At 35.8% G+C, this 15,010-nt stretch overlaps 1 protein-coding gene across 1 annotated transcript in view; it reads left to right on the top strand.

Moving 5' to 3' along the window:
- Positions 1-14,896, top strand: part of RPAP2 (RNA polymerase II associated protein 2) — a 34,887-nt gene extending 19,991 nt beyond the window's left edge. The window contains exons 12-13 of the mRNA XM_042819749.1: positions 13,962-14,111; positions 14,664-14,896. Of these exons, the coding sequence (XP_042675683.1) occupies positions 13,962-14,111; position 14,664 (151 nt within the window). The 3' untranslated portion in view covers positions 14,665-14,896. The remainder of the gene's footprint in view (positions 1-13,961; positions 14,112-14,663) is intronic.
- Positions 14,897-15,010: the final 114 nt, after the last annotated feature.

Genomic DNA, 15,010 nt, shown 5'->3' with positions numbered 1-15,010 from the left:
TTATTTATCTGAGCTGGCTGGTTCCAGTGAACTGTGGTCAGCTTCATCTACAAAGCCTATGCAAGAGGTTCCTCCCGCTAAAAGCTTTGAAACGTTTCAGAATGTTCTGGGATTAGCGTATAGGCATTGGGCTGCAGTATTTAAACAAACTCAAAATGACCACGATCACAAAACAAAAGCCATCGTTACGTGTGTGCAGCCACTTTAGATAAATGTGTCATGTGGAGATGTACTCTAGAGGTTTACTCTCTTGGAGATAACAGTTCAGGAACTGGAGAATCTTACGTTCAAGTATTCAGTTTTACTTCTTTGCACAACAGAGCATTTGTATTATTCAACACTGAAATTCCTAAGATATTTTCAGACAAATTTAGATGTTTGTGATATCCCTGTTTTGTTCTTGCCTGGAAATGTCTACATGTGTGAAATGCACAAATACATATTAGATATGAATCAGATTTGCAGAGTGACTATAAAAATGGCACCTGAACTCAAGACAGCAGTTTTTTTCCTGAGTAAACCACTTAAAAATCAGGGGGATGATCTTTTATTCCACATCTGATGACAGAAAGTAGGTTTCAGCTAAGAAGAGTTGTTCATAATTGAGCTAGAAATGCAATTTTTTTTCCCCCTTCTGAAACAGTTTGCAGGGACAAAAGCCCCCAAACCTTTCTTTTTGTAAAAGCATTCGAAATGAAGGCCGAGTCTTTGTCTGTCCTCTTGCTCTCAACTTGTAGTTTTTTGTGAAATAAAGAAAATGCAAGGTTTTTCAACATGGTTAAAAAATGAATGTATATGTTCTTCCTTTTTTCATTCTTAATAGTTTTTGATTGTCATTTGGTTAAGTGTGAACTCAAATGTGTTTTCTGTTAAGCAGTTCTTACTTATCAGCATTTCCTAAGCAAATGCAATCTGCTTATTTGGCATAATGTGCAGGAGATCAGTATTACTTCACTTCCTCCCAGCATGTTCCAGTATTACTTAGGAAATAGAAATACATAGAACAGTATTTTGAAGGATTGCAGTGTTGTTCATTGGGATATTAATCAGTGCCAACTTTAAAATTAATTAAGCATCTTGTTCATTTGTAAAGGAGAAAGAAGAAGAAATCTTAGGAGTTTGAAAGAATCTCATAATTAAAACAAAAGAAAAGAGAAAAGAAAAAACACTGTGTTGCTAGTTGCTGGTACAAGAAAGCGGCAGTTTGTACTTTAGTGCAGCACAGACAGCTGCAGTCCTTTTCCATTCTGGTACTTCTTGTGGACAGCCTTTTGAATGGGATACTTGGGCGTGCTCTGCCCAGCACAAACTCTCAGATAGGATGATTAGTTTCCCTTTACAGTTCTGGTCCTTGGTCTCAGCAGCAGCAGTGATATCTTAGCACACACTGTCTCCTAGACTTCTTTTGCTTGGAACCAGGGTGTTGGGTGCAATACGATCTCTGTGCCTGTCAGTTTTTCTGCCCGTCACAAGGGAGGAGCAGGGTCATGTCTTTCTGCCAGGTGTACTGGCAATCCCTCGAAGAGACAGAAATCTGTGTGCTCCTAGCAGATGTGTGTGGGGGCATGCAGAAGATTGAAGTCATCCCCAGCTGTGCAAGGATGCTGTACAGGAGCGCCTCACCAGTTGCAAATGACATTCATGGCGGTGTTTTCCTGACTAATCCCTTTGTTACAGGAGGAACATAAATCTAGAAATAATCTTATGCAGAGTATAATTTTGGAGCTTCTTCTTTAGATGCTTTTGTCAACTTTATATTCCAAAGGTACTTGTAGTTTATGGATTGAAAGTATGGTAGTAGAAAAAGTACTTTCCTCTGCCAGTTCATTTTTTTTGTTCTGTATAAGTAAACATGTTTTTTGTTGCAAATTCTGTTTCAACCCAGTTCTGGAAGACATTTTTATCATGTTGACTCTTTGGGAAGCTATTGCAGTTCGTGTCCTATTGAACTTCATGCCACAAATCTGTGATGATCAAGCAGATGGAAAAAATGTCCAGCACTATTAGAGAGCGAACTCTTTTAAATTTATGCTCATTGAAAATGTATATATTAAGCTGACTTTTTTTGGAGTCATATTTTCCCCTCCTTCTATAATTGCTTCATACATCCTTGCTTGTTCAGACTCATGCCATAACAGAGTAGGTTGTACAGTCAAACTGTAATATAGACAGTTCTGAAGTAAAGCTTCAAAAGACATGGTTAATGCTGTTAACAGTTGCCCTAAACTTAGTTTTAAATATATTTTAACTTCAACCACTGAGCAAACTGAACTGTTAATTTTGCAACTGAGTCTCAAAGCTCTAACCTTACAAAAATATACTTGTTTCCTTATTAATAATTAATCTTAATACATTCAATGCAAACATTTTTTATCATGAAACACAACCCATCTGTTATAAGAAAAACATGACTGACACACAAATGTGTCCTTTATTTTCAAAGTTTTAACTTTATCTTGGTAAACTTTCTGAAGAACAGCCTACATTTGCTGGGGACACGACCCATAGAAGGAGTTCCTGACTTAGAGGAAATTTGATTTTAAGATGCGAATCAGAGTTGATTTGGCTTTTTTTCTGAAGGAAAAAAAAAAAAAGAAAAAGAAAGAATTAAATGCATACGTCATTGGAAAAGTTGCTACAGCTTCCTAGAATGTGATCTGCTGTTATTCTGTACGAGTTTCTAGCTTGGGTTCTGGATTAATTTTTTTGTTCTGTGCAGAGATTGAATGATACCACTAGTAGCCTAAGATGAGTTCTGTTCTTTCAGCTCTGAAATAAATTTTGCCCAAAGTAGAAGTGGTATTACTGAGCTCTTCTGGAACCACTGTAATATAAGAACTCTTGATTGTGGAAATCCCTGTAAGTGCAGTATTTTTTTGAAAGATCTGATCAGTCCTTTCCTTACAGTGCTTGTCACAGATTATGAAATTTAAAACTTGATAATGCCAGGCAGCAAGATGGGCTGTTTAGAAAAGACAGTACTTCATTCTGGAGATTCTGTTTTCTTTTGTCTTACTCCTGTTGAAAGTGTCAGACCTGACAAGACAGACAGTATTTTTGCTATGAAATAAATAACTTCTTTTAAGCAGTCAGAAAGAATCCTGAAAGATACTAAAAACCATGAAGATCTTCAAAACCTGGCTTTATGAAACTCAGCTAAGTTACAATTTGCTTGACTTAGAGCAGTAGTCCACAGGATTTCTCAGAGATCCATGCAACAAAGATCTGTGTGAGGGGGAAATAAACAGAGATTTCATACAGGTGATGTTATGCTGGAGAATGTTGCCGTTTCTCTAATACCCTACAGTGACTGGAGATAAACTGAAAATTAATTGGAAGCATGAAAAATTAATTCAGAAAGCTGACAAACAATTTTTGATGTAATAAATGATAGTGAGTAGTAAACTGATGAACAGGAGACTTGTCTTCACTTCCTGATAAGGCAGGAATCAAGTGCAAAGGAAGTCTGTACTTCTCCTTTGTATGTTACTTCTTGAAACATAAAAGCATTTTCACTCTGAGAGTCCAGATCCACTCTGGCAATTAATTAAGTTTTAATCCTAATATGGGACGTTAATACTGAAGGGAAAAAATTAATTTCAGTATTTTCTGAAATGTGTTCCTTTCATACTTATGAAAACAATCAGAAAATGCAGCCTCTTTTGGGAGTCCTTATGTTTATCTTCTGGGGAAAAAAAAAATTGGACACAGTTGAAGCAAATCTATTCCTAGCATGTCTCTTTACTCAGCTGCATTATTCCAGGTGTTTGATCTGTATATCAGAGTGAAAGGCAGGTAATCAAATTACAATGTTAGAAAGTTGTGCAACTAAACTATAATCAATTTTATGATCATTGTTTCCATAGTATTTGAGTGCAGGTGAGTACATTTTACGAAGTCAAGTATTGACAAATTATTTACCTAAGCTTATTATATTGTAGCTGTTCCACCTGTATGACAGTATAGTTCTGATTTAATATTTATTGAAGGGGTGGTTGTTTTGTTTTGTCAGGGCTTTTTTGCATACCATTGAGATAATGACTTCTCAGCAACAGATCGCCAGTATATGACAGGAAAAAAAAGAAAGACAACAACGCTGACAACAAAAAACTGCAAAAAATGGATGTGGTTGAAATATAGGTGCATCTTTGCATCTTTTAGATATCAAATGGTCTCACTGAGTGTTTACAATAATTTATACAACAGTGTATATTTTACACAGCATTAGTAAGCATTACAGAGACTGAAATGTTTATCTCAGCATTTCTGAATCTCCCAGTGTCTTCTATCTGTGCATAATTTCTTGTGACTAAGTAACCCAAGGATTCCAATATTTGGGAAGTGTCACGGGAAAACTCTGAGGAACAAGAAAAGCTAAGGAATAAAAGACTGAAAAAGATGAAAGAATGAATTTTAAAATAAATTTTAAATCTATCTAAACTTAAATTTTTACTAAGTTGAAAAAGAGGGTAAAATGGGAGCAAATGCTAAGAGTGAGAAGTACCTTTGATCTGTCAGCTGGATAGCAGGAAAGAGACTTCAAATAAATTGAGCTCTTTAAACAAGGCCTGTCCTTGAAATGTGTACCTAAGAAACCTAGATTTGTTAGAGGGAAACAGCTGATAGTGATTTCTTCTGGGCTTACATTGTGAACTTTTTATTGCCTTGGATTTATGTAGATAAGTGAGCTAATTTGAAACTGTTTGGAACAACTCCCAGTATGAATGTAAGTGCTTTAATTGCCACATTTTAATATGAAAGTTCTGATACTGTATGTCTGTGAACAGGCATTATCATAACTTGGAATGTGGTGGTGTAAAGGTGGTAATATACTTGAGTTGGTATTTGAAAATCAACCTGCAGTCATATCTGTTAGCAAAAATGATGAAACAGTCTTTGATGTGGCTAAACTAAGAAGAACTTAGGATAAGAAACCACAGCCATCTCTGAGATGGTCGGTGCTTCCCTAGTGGTCTCGTTTGGCTAGAGGCTTTTCTAATCCACTATTAAATCTTTAGGAAGCTCTATGCTGTGTAGCACTGCCCAAATAACTAGGTGTTTTTACTAGACCTGTGTGGTATTTTGTGTTTATAGTCATTTTCAAACAAATATTTGAAAATAGATTCAGATTTTCTGAATTGCCAATTGCCTGTTTGGATTTGGAAAAAAAATAAAAAAGGAGGGGGGAAAATAGCAGGGGAGAGATGGGAAATCCACTGATTCTTTTTCAGTTCTTTGTAAGCAGTTTTACCAGGTGGTTGGATCAGAGAATCCCAACAGGGCTAAGGCTGGCAGACACCTCTGGATCCATCTGATCCAACCCCTGCTTGAGCAGGGATACCCACAGCATGGTGCCAGGCCGTGTCTGGCACCTCTTGAAAGCCTCTGAAGAGGAGACCCCACAGCCCCCGTGGGCAGCCTTTGCTGTCACCCACATAGTAAAGCAGAGCTTCCTGCGTCCCCGTTTTTTGCCTCCTGTATGAAATCCTGGTTACTGCACGTATGCTTTCTCTTGACTGTTAGTTGTATTCACTTGGCTCCACCGAGAGTGAAATTTGGTCTTGTTCAAAGACAATGAAGTTAACTTGTATCTGGAAACCAGCTAAATGCTAAGGTGTGAATTTTTGAAGACGAAATGTATATAATTATTCAGAGTGTATTCATAAATATGTATTTAAATGTATATATATATTTAAATATATATATATATAGAATAGTTTTGTAGAAGCTGCATATGAAAAACCAAAGGCAGTGGAAACAGTGACCAAAGTTTACTTTTGAACAAACCATAAATTTTGCATGTATCTGTATTATGTAGGAATGCCAGTCAATTTTGAATCTGTGTCTGTAGCATTGATTTAAATGTAGTGGACAAAAAAAAATTAAATATGAATAATTTAGTTTCTGTTGCCATCAGAGGATTAAAGTGTCTGGGCTGGATGCTGTGGACAAGTCACTACACAATAATGAAAGGAAAGTTAAATAATGAATAAAACATAAATTGCACTTTAGCTACAAAATTCTTGTCTTTAGGATATTTAGGCTGGTTTCAAACTAGACCAGAAGTAGCTTTTTACCCTTTCTACCCTCAGTAGGAAATTTACTTGCTTATTTGTCAGTTATTATCATTCAACAGTGCTGTTTTTAGAGCATTTATCTTTCACTGAAGAAAAAAGAAAAATGTGAATAAATGTATGGATACTGACAAAAAAAGTGCCTGAAAACTGACTTCTGTCTTTGACCGTAAGGATATGCTTACAGAGGGCTCCAAATTAAGGGCTACTTTACTTCTGGACTGGTAAATGACACTAATCACATTTTTCCTCAGTAGTATCATCATTTAATTAAACAGAAGACTTAACTCTAGAGATGCCTTTAAATACCTCTGCATATTGTTTGTAAGTTAAATGCTTCCAGTTCAAGATTTTCTGTCAAATATTAATGTGTTCTAATGGAACGTGCTCACTCCGGAGACAGCCTTCTGCTTTTAACAATGTTTAAAAAAAAAAAAAAAATTGAGCTTTTTAAATCATGTTCAAAAGAAAGTAATCAGAAAACTGTCTTTTTTTTTTTTTTTTTTTTTTTTTTTTTTTTTTTTAATGATACTGAGCATAACAGCTAAATTACGTAAGTTGAGGGTGTAATGTTGTTATTTTCTGAGTGTCTTTTAACACAGGATGCCTGTGTAAGCATTTAAATATATAGCCAAAAATATTTTCTAAGTTCCCCGGCATTGCAGCTTTAGCTTACAATTACAGACACATTGTGCTGCTTTGACACATTGATCAGCTTTCTGAACAATATTAACTTTTGCCTGATGGAAAGCATAGCTTTAAGGTTGTGGAAATCCCTGCTGTGATTTCAGATACTTCACTAAAAAGGCTGCTTATCTCTAAACAAGTGTACTGTATCCAGTGGTACACCAGTTAATTAGGGACTCTACCTCAAGTTAATGTTCTGAGTTGTTCTGTCAGAATGCCTGAACACCCTTCAGTAAGGATTTATGCAATGAGTAAATGCTGCCAGTTTTTCAATTCAGCCCATCGACTGAAGCAGTAATTTTAAGTGATTGATACATGGCTACACTCCAGTTGCACGTACAGGCAGATGGTCTACAGGCTGCAATGCACAACTACTTCAATGTTCTACTGCTGATCTGGAACACTCGTTGTATTGACTCGGTCATTTGTCTTAAACAAAACAATTACTTTTTGTTTAATCGGTTGCACCGCAGACTTCTGCCATAACTAAAATGGAAAACAAGATTGTAATCTGTAAAGTTGTGCTATATTAAATGTCATTTCTGAGTAATAACGTTTTTATTGCATTGCTAAGCCCATCAAATCTTTAACACGAGTAGTGCAATATATATATCTGAATATATATATATCTCTCTCTGAAATATTTACAATTTAAAAAAAAAATCCTTGTGTGATGATGGAGTAGAACAAATTACAATGGAAGGATTACACCTACTGAACAAGGCTCTGTATATTTTTAGAGGATTTTTAACACTACATGAGATGAACTATTACTGAGAATGATTTGCAAAACGATACTGCTATTTAGTATTTTATATCTGTTCAAAAGCTTATTTGAAGGTATGGATGAGGTTTTATGCTATCCTTTCCGGTTGCAGTGCAAGGAATGGGAAATTCATTGTAAAGAGCTGCTGAAGGAGTCTTGAGCTGTTGATGAAATTAAAGTATCTTGTAATATTGAAACAACGTAGGGGCTCCTGTCAAAGTGATGGCAGCCTCCTTGGTACTGTCCTGTGATCTACTGTTGGTCCATGAAGTGAGTCAATGTGATTGATGTGGCCAGCAGCCTGCCTAGTGCAAGCTTTGTTCTGGCCCTCAGTGACTTGCCCTTTGACTGGCCTTCCACAGGGTCAGACTGCAGACAATTCCCGCTCCTGCCACTTGCCAGCTGGCACTGCTGCATATATATTTTGGTCCACTCCGTAGTGTTGCAGTCCTTTATATCTCACAGAAGCAATCAGAGATGATTTCACCTCAAAATGGAAGTTGTTGGCAACCTCTGTTGCCAGCAGAGTTGGCAAAAGGCACTCTTCTTATGAATACTCCTTGTAAATCTCCAATCAGAAAATATTTAGGTAATACTGTCCCAAACAGTATTTTTGAGGATAAAACATTCAGAAGGAGAAAAGAAGGAAATGCTGTTTTTATGCCCTTGTAGTTTAGTTCCTATAACTGTTGATTCATTATTCATAAAGATGGTAACTGCTGTCCTACATTCATGACTTCATTTTTCCAAATACAGAAGTGACATGTAATAGACCTGCAAGTGTGAGTTTTGAATGGAAATTAGACAGACTTCCAAGTTAATTTCCATTATTTGTGATCCATGTGACAGTGGCATTTCCTGCCTTTGATTTAAAGACTTACATCCACAAGACAGCAAAAGTGACTCATGGGCATCCAACTATTAAGGTGTTAAATGATATCTGATAAAGAAAACCAATCAGTATCTAACTGATGAGAAAGAGTCTTCTTTTTTGTAATAGAAATTAATTTATATTTTTGCATAGTGAGAGTAATTCAACCCAGTGTGGAAAAGTAGAGATGATTATGGTCAGGAAAAATCAAAGTGTAGAAAAGACAAAATGGTGCATTTAGCTTTTAGCACCCTGCTCAGTGAGGAAGTCCTTAGCTAAGAACTGAGATCAGCTCTGCTTTCAGAGCCATTTGCTCACACACAAAAAGCCATGGATCATTCACCAGTCATGCCAAACCTCAGCAACACAGTTCAGTGTAGAGCTGCCATTAAAATATTGTTCATGTGCATCTGAACATTGGCAATAACTGTGAAGATCTTAGTAATCAGGAGTTTTCTGTTCACACGGGGATTTGTTTAATGCTTTACTGCCATAGTAACGGAGCAGATATGCTTTGGCCTATTACATGCTAATAGCATACTGCTGGAATGGCTGCTTGATATTTCTGGACCATTAATAGCTATGTTAATAACACCTAAAGTGATGCAAGAGGTTTGTAAACATTTTAATTCTTTGTTATGTATAAATAACATGTTTTTCCAGACTTCGAGCTAAAATTCATGTGGGATGAGAGGACTAGATTGCTCATAGCCACAGTCCAATTGGTGGCTTAAATGTATGAAACTACAAGGAAACTGAGAGAAGAACTTCTATGTTGTGATGACTGTTTTAAGAATCATTCACAGTGTTTAAACAATGTCATTAATTGGTAAAAATGTTTATAATTGATTTTGCAAAGCATTCTATAGAAAGGCAGGATGTGCCTGTTCCTTCATTCTACTGTATAATTCCATCTTTGTGTCACTTCCAAGCATGCCAAAACAGAGTAAAGAGCTGAAATACATTAAGTTTGGATCCATGGCTTCTGCTACAGTGACTGGCTTTTAGCTTTTAAGCTTTTAGAAGAAGTTAGAAACACTGGCAATACTTACATTTTTCTAAGAGGAATTAAATATTAACTGTTTCGAGAAGAATAATATGGCTTTTCTTTATGAATATACAAAAGCTTTGCATGATACTGGGTACATTTCTGTGCACCCATATTCTTTCATTCTTTGTGTAATTTTAAGTGACCAATTTTAGATACTTGAAAGAAACTTGACTTTTCTTAGGTGGTTGTGTTCTTACCGTTGTCTTCAGGTGCCTGTTTCAGAGGCCACTATCTGGATGATATCACACTGGTGGCATTGAATGTGGGGACTTTCAAAGGGGACCACAGAGTTCATTTTAAAACAAAAGGCCGGGAAGGTTTTCTTGAAGCATGCGAGGGAGAATGGTATTATACAAGTAGATCACTTTTTTTTAGGAAGTGCCAATTAGTTACTTAACTACACAGAATATATTACTCCACCATCAACTTTTCTGATTGTCTTCAGTCTTAGGGGTTAGTGTAGGCATTGATAAGTGAAGAAACTGCAAACAATATCAGTCTATTACATTTAATTTACACAATGTAACTAACTTCTAAATACATTTTCATTTATAAAAGTACTTGTCAAATGTTTTTTTAAAGAGACTAATTCATAGAAAGCTTGAATCTTGAGTTGAAGCACTCAACTAGGTAAACGTTTTTCAGCAGCCAGATGTCATTTAATAGCTTGATAGTAATACCTTGGGCTTCACATTAATTTTTCTTTTTTTTTTTTTTCTAGCAGGTAGCATATGTGGAATAGTCAGTGAACACAAATTTTATCAGTCAGATACAGTTTGACATTCTTAACACTTTTTAAACTGTACAAAGCCCTGTTTACCATATGGTGTAAGTGGGTGTGCAGGAAACGGCACTGTTTCACGAACTCTGATACACACTTTACAACTTTTCCATGAAGCGAGCGTGAAAGTTTCCTTTTAACAGTGTGCTGAGGGCAGTCTTTTGATGCACGGGTGTGTAATGTTGGACAACATTACGTACGTTTCTGTAGGTGATAGGGTTTTTTCAATCACTTAACTCTTTAGCTTTTCTCACTTAAGTTTTTCACGAAAGTTTTTTCAGCATTAATGTTGCAATATGCAAAAGAGCTAACCAAATAGCAGGCTTTGTATTTCTTGTTTTGTTGTTGTAGTAACCAAATACTATTACTGTGATTCAAATCTTATTTCCTGTTTACACTCTGATTTTTCTAAAGATGCTTCAGAGTTTCAAGTCAATTCCATGATCTTTAAATTGAAATCTTGCATATCATTAAATTGGGCATGATAGTTTCTTCAGAGATAGAGTCAGCGTAGCTGTCAAGATACTGATCCCAAAGACTGCAAAGGTTTATTTGCATGAAACTATGGTTTGGTTCAGTTAGCATTTCATGCAAGGATGAGAGCACAAGCCATGATGCTCCTTTGTGCAGTACATTTAATTTAGGTGCGATCAGTGTTACTAAGACTATCAAATCCATTAGTACAAACCAGCAACTTGTGCCTGCGCCATCCGGTCAGACAGCCACTACAAAAACCATTACAGAAGTGGAAAGGTACCTGAGAACAACAATTTTTCAAATGACAAGTTAAAACATCATTTAAATGCCTACGGACAGGTTTCCAAGATTAAAGTGTTTGTACGTATGTATACATAAGTGTTTCATCTAGGCACAATTTTTAAATAATTGCTAGAAGCTTACACGTGTGTCTCTGAAATTATTTCTTGATTTTTGTCTCCCACTTAGGAAATAATTAGTAGCTTAATGACTTTTCAAACAAAGATCTGGTAAAAAAATAAATCCAAAGCTATTTTCATTTGTAAGTTTGTTCTATTGTATTTAAGGCCTGGCCACTACTTGAGAATAAGAATGGTTTTTTCTTTCTTAGCATGAGCTACAACAGCTACTCTGTAAACAGAATGTCTTAAACTTGGCATAATAGTGAGAAATATTTGTAATTTATGAAACTATGTAATTTCACAAACCCCAGTTTTAAAAATATACATAGAAATACTGTTTAGCATGTGAGCTGGGTAGCATTGCTGTTTCACTATGTTACTTAAAATTGCACAATCTGTTTGCTTTTTTCTTAATAGTATTTTTCTTATTCTCTTAAGCACAAGGTAGAAAAAAGAAAATTCAGTTAAAACGCTCGTAGATTTACAACACTGCAGAGAATATTTTGCAGCCTCCTGGCACCAGTATTTAGGAAGTCATGACTATTTATGCCACCCATCTCTTTTCATATATAATCTACTAAATCCTGTGAAAAATAGCTTGAAGAGTAGTAATAATGCATCTCCTAATCTTTCTCCCACTATCCTTGTCTCCAGACCAACAGTCAGAAATTGTCACTGATCTTCTATCAGCACTTCCTCTGCTTCCCTGCTGATAAAGCATCACGATGCAAAAGCCTCCAGCTTGTCAGCCCTGGTTGGAGACACTGTTTTACCAGATTAAATACTAACTACTGTACTTCCCACCAGGAGAGACAGCTCCATCCTGCCTGTCATTAAATACAGAACAAAGCCTAGTGGCTGCAGTCCAAAAATCACAAGTCTAACTCTGAATACTTCACTTTTGTTCAAAGGTTTACAAAGCGAGGTTTATGCATCAGTTTAATTTCACATCACATCGTTACTTTGAGCATCCCCTAAAATCTTAATAAATGTCAGTGCTGAGTAGTTAAAGTATTTAATTAGATGGACATACTGAAATAGAGTTCCCAAGTAAATGGAAGATAATTTAACCTGTAAAAAATCTATTTACTGATGAAGAAATTTTGGAAACTTATTTCTATGTCAGGGAACTGTATTTACTGTGCCTTGTAAGATCTTCTGCTTGTGTTCCAGCACTGTTTTAGCTTAGATTAAGAGTCTATATGCAGAATTAGAGTTTATATAGATTGAGAGTTTATATGCAGCTTTACTACAGGGAAGGTGGTCTTCATACAAATGACTACAGGAGACTGATCTCAGTTGTTACATATTTACAGGTTCTCTGGGCTGTGAAGTTTTCAATAAGCTGTAGAATACCTTGAGCAGCTTCTTCACAGCACATCAATTCTCAAAAATTTTGAAATATTCCCCAGTGTCTATTTCTCTGTAGCACTATTTATCTAAATACAGTAACTGAGACCAAGCAACTGTTGCTGGGATGTGAGCTCCTGCGAAGTAACATTGGGATAAGTCTGTCACTTATTCAAATGAACATACTTTATTCTCTCAGTTGGCAACTACTTTCAGCTTCCATTCATTGTAAATATTAAAATCACTGGAAACTGGATGGACTCCATCCTACTTAACAGTTTAGCAAATCAGGCCCAAATGGTTGAATTTCTGTAAAATGTTGCTACCTAGCAAACGTAGAAAGTCCAAGTACCGTTTGAAATTTAAAGCTGAGCTCTACTAGCTAAATTCAGAAATATAATTTTACCCCCTTTGATTCTATTTATTTTTTGAAGCATTCACTTGACAACTCTCGGCACTTTCAGTTTTAAGCACTTCATTGCATTAGCAAAACAAAAAAATAGCTTGACTACGATGCTGTATTTTGATATAGCATCAGTTGTAAAACTGAATTTTAGTATCTCGTATAAAAACTTCTCAAGCTTAAATCAGCTGCGTTCTCTTTGCCAAAGGATCAGTTCTTTCTAATAGCATCTGATTTTGACTGTCTTTCCTAAAGCCTAAGTTCATAGCACTTCAGTGTGTAAAGATTAACTTACACTGCTTTAAGGTCCAGACTGTCAAAGCTGAGGAATCATATTCTGATTACAGTCAGACTGGCCCTCATTTTGGGAATTTAACTGATGTTTTGTGTGTCTGTTTGCATCAAGTAAAATTAATAATAATCCAGAATGCCTCTGTAGGAGGGTTCTGTGTAATAGGAGAAATCTTCCTTAAAGCAAAATGAGCTCGCTGTGTGGTGTGCTATGCGTTTTGTGACATACTGCAGGGGGCAGTCCTCCAATTAAATGCATCCAACTGTATGTCTTTGTGTGTGTGATGGCAGTTACCCACAGCTTCTGTCCAGGAGCCCTACTAAGAATTTGCAGAAGAATGTTCTTCTTTAAGATGAATTTCACTGCTCTTTCACATTATATTCATAGAAGGAACTATACAAATTTTATGAGATGAATGTGTAAGAGCTTTCAGTTAAGAAATTTTACATTGATATTTTTTCTCTCTTACAAGTAATCTGGCATTTTATTCCAATTTTTTTTTCCCGAATTAAGTCATGCATGCAATTTATTAAAGGCATACAAACTACTGGCCCATTTTCTTTTAATTTTTTGTTTCCGTTTCACTACATCTTAATAAATTTTTGTATTTCAGTACAGGTCAAACAGTGTGTAACATATACAGTCATACGCTGTACTGCAATGAATCAAGTGGGACATTACAAACTTTTCTTCACTACAGTTGTCTGAACTCACACGACCTGCATCTTTATAGCTGATGTTGAAAAGTCCTTTTCTGTATCACACGTATACAGTGTTTGTTATTGTTTGTTTGTTTTTTTCTTGCCAGGTTGTCACAAAATATTCCAGTTTTTAAAAATACTCAGAGAAGCCCAGCATACACACAGTTCCTGACCACGTTACTTGAAGAGCTCCATTTCAAAAATGAAGATTTGGAAAGTTTAACAAGAATATTTAGAGCTAACAGCCCACCTGAATGGTCAGTTAATTTTAAGCTATTCTGCATTTCATAAAACTAATCCAGTTAACAATTTTTATTTCCAACATTTTGTAGGTATGCATAATAACTACAGATTATATCGGCCAGAGCAGAAAGCGTGTAAAGTACATTTTAAAGTAAAAAAGATGTATGTTGCGTGGAAATGAGTGTCATGATTTTGTCATTGACAGTAAATGCTGACTGCTTATCACTTTAATCTTTTGAGAACATACGGTTGGTTTACTGCAATTTTGGGAGGAATTTTTTTCAAGTTCTTTTGGGATTTATTAAAAAAATAATAATCTGAGTGATTATAGTGACTGTCATAGCAGTGGGGTTTTTGTGTATGTTATATCTAGTCTAGGTAATATGACATTAAACTAAAAGCATTAAAGCTGAGACTGCATTTTGCATTCTAGTTAGGCAGAAATAAAGAAGAGTAAATATCTTACATCTACTGATTAAACTCAAATGATTTAACCAGTCTAGCATTATAATATTTAAGAAATTTGTGTATTAACAATTACTCATCTCAGACTTTGTTCCCCACAGAACAAGGCGATCATCGTAACGTCTCTCACTACCTGAAATGGCTGCATGGAGAAAAACAAACACCTTCAGTTGTTGGAATGTCTCTTTTTTAATGAAAAATAAAATGAAGTATTCATTGTACTTCTTGCACTTTTGCTCTCTCGTTTATTTCTTAGAATAAGGATTGTGAAGTCTTTGCAGAAGCTGACTCTGTAACGGCAGCTGCTGAAGGTATGCATGAAAACTAGTTAAAATGGGGATGGTCTGAAGAGTTTCTATTTAAAGGCAATAGAAAGGAATCCAGATTATTGGCTTGGTTTTAGTTTGCTTTGGACATTTTCAGCCAAAATTTACCTGCAGGAATTGGG

The sequence above is a fragment of the Centrocercus urophasianus genome, unplaced genomic scaffold (genome assembly GCF_019232065.1).
Source record: "Centrocercus urophasianus isolate 14NV4802_14NV808 unplaced genomic scaffold, USGS_Curo_1.0 seq_18, whole genome shotgun sequence".
In the NCBI taxonomy this organism is placed as follows: domain Eukaryota; kingdom Metazoa; phylum Chordata; class Aves; order Galliformes; family Phasianidae; genus Centrocercus; species Centrocercus urophasianus.
Note: the sequence above shows the minus strand (reverse complement) of the source record. Positions and strands in the feature narration are given on the sequence as shown.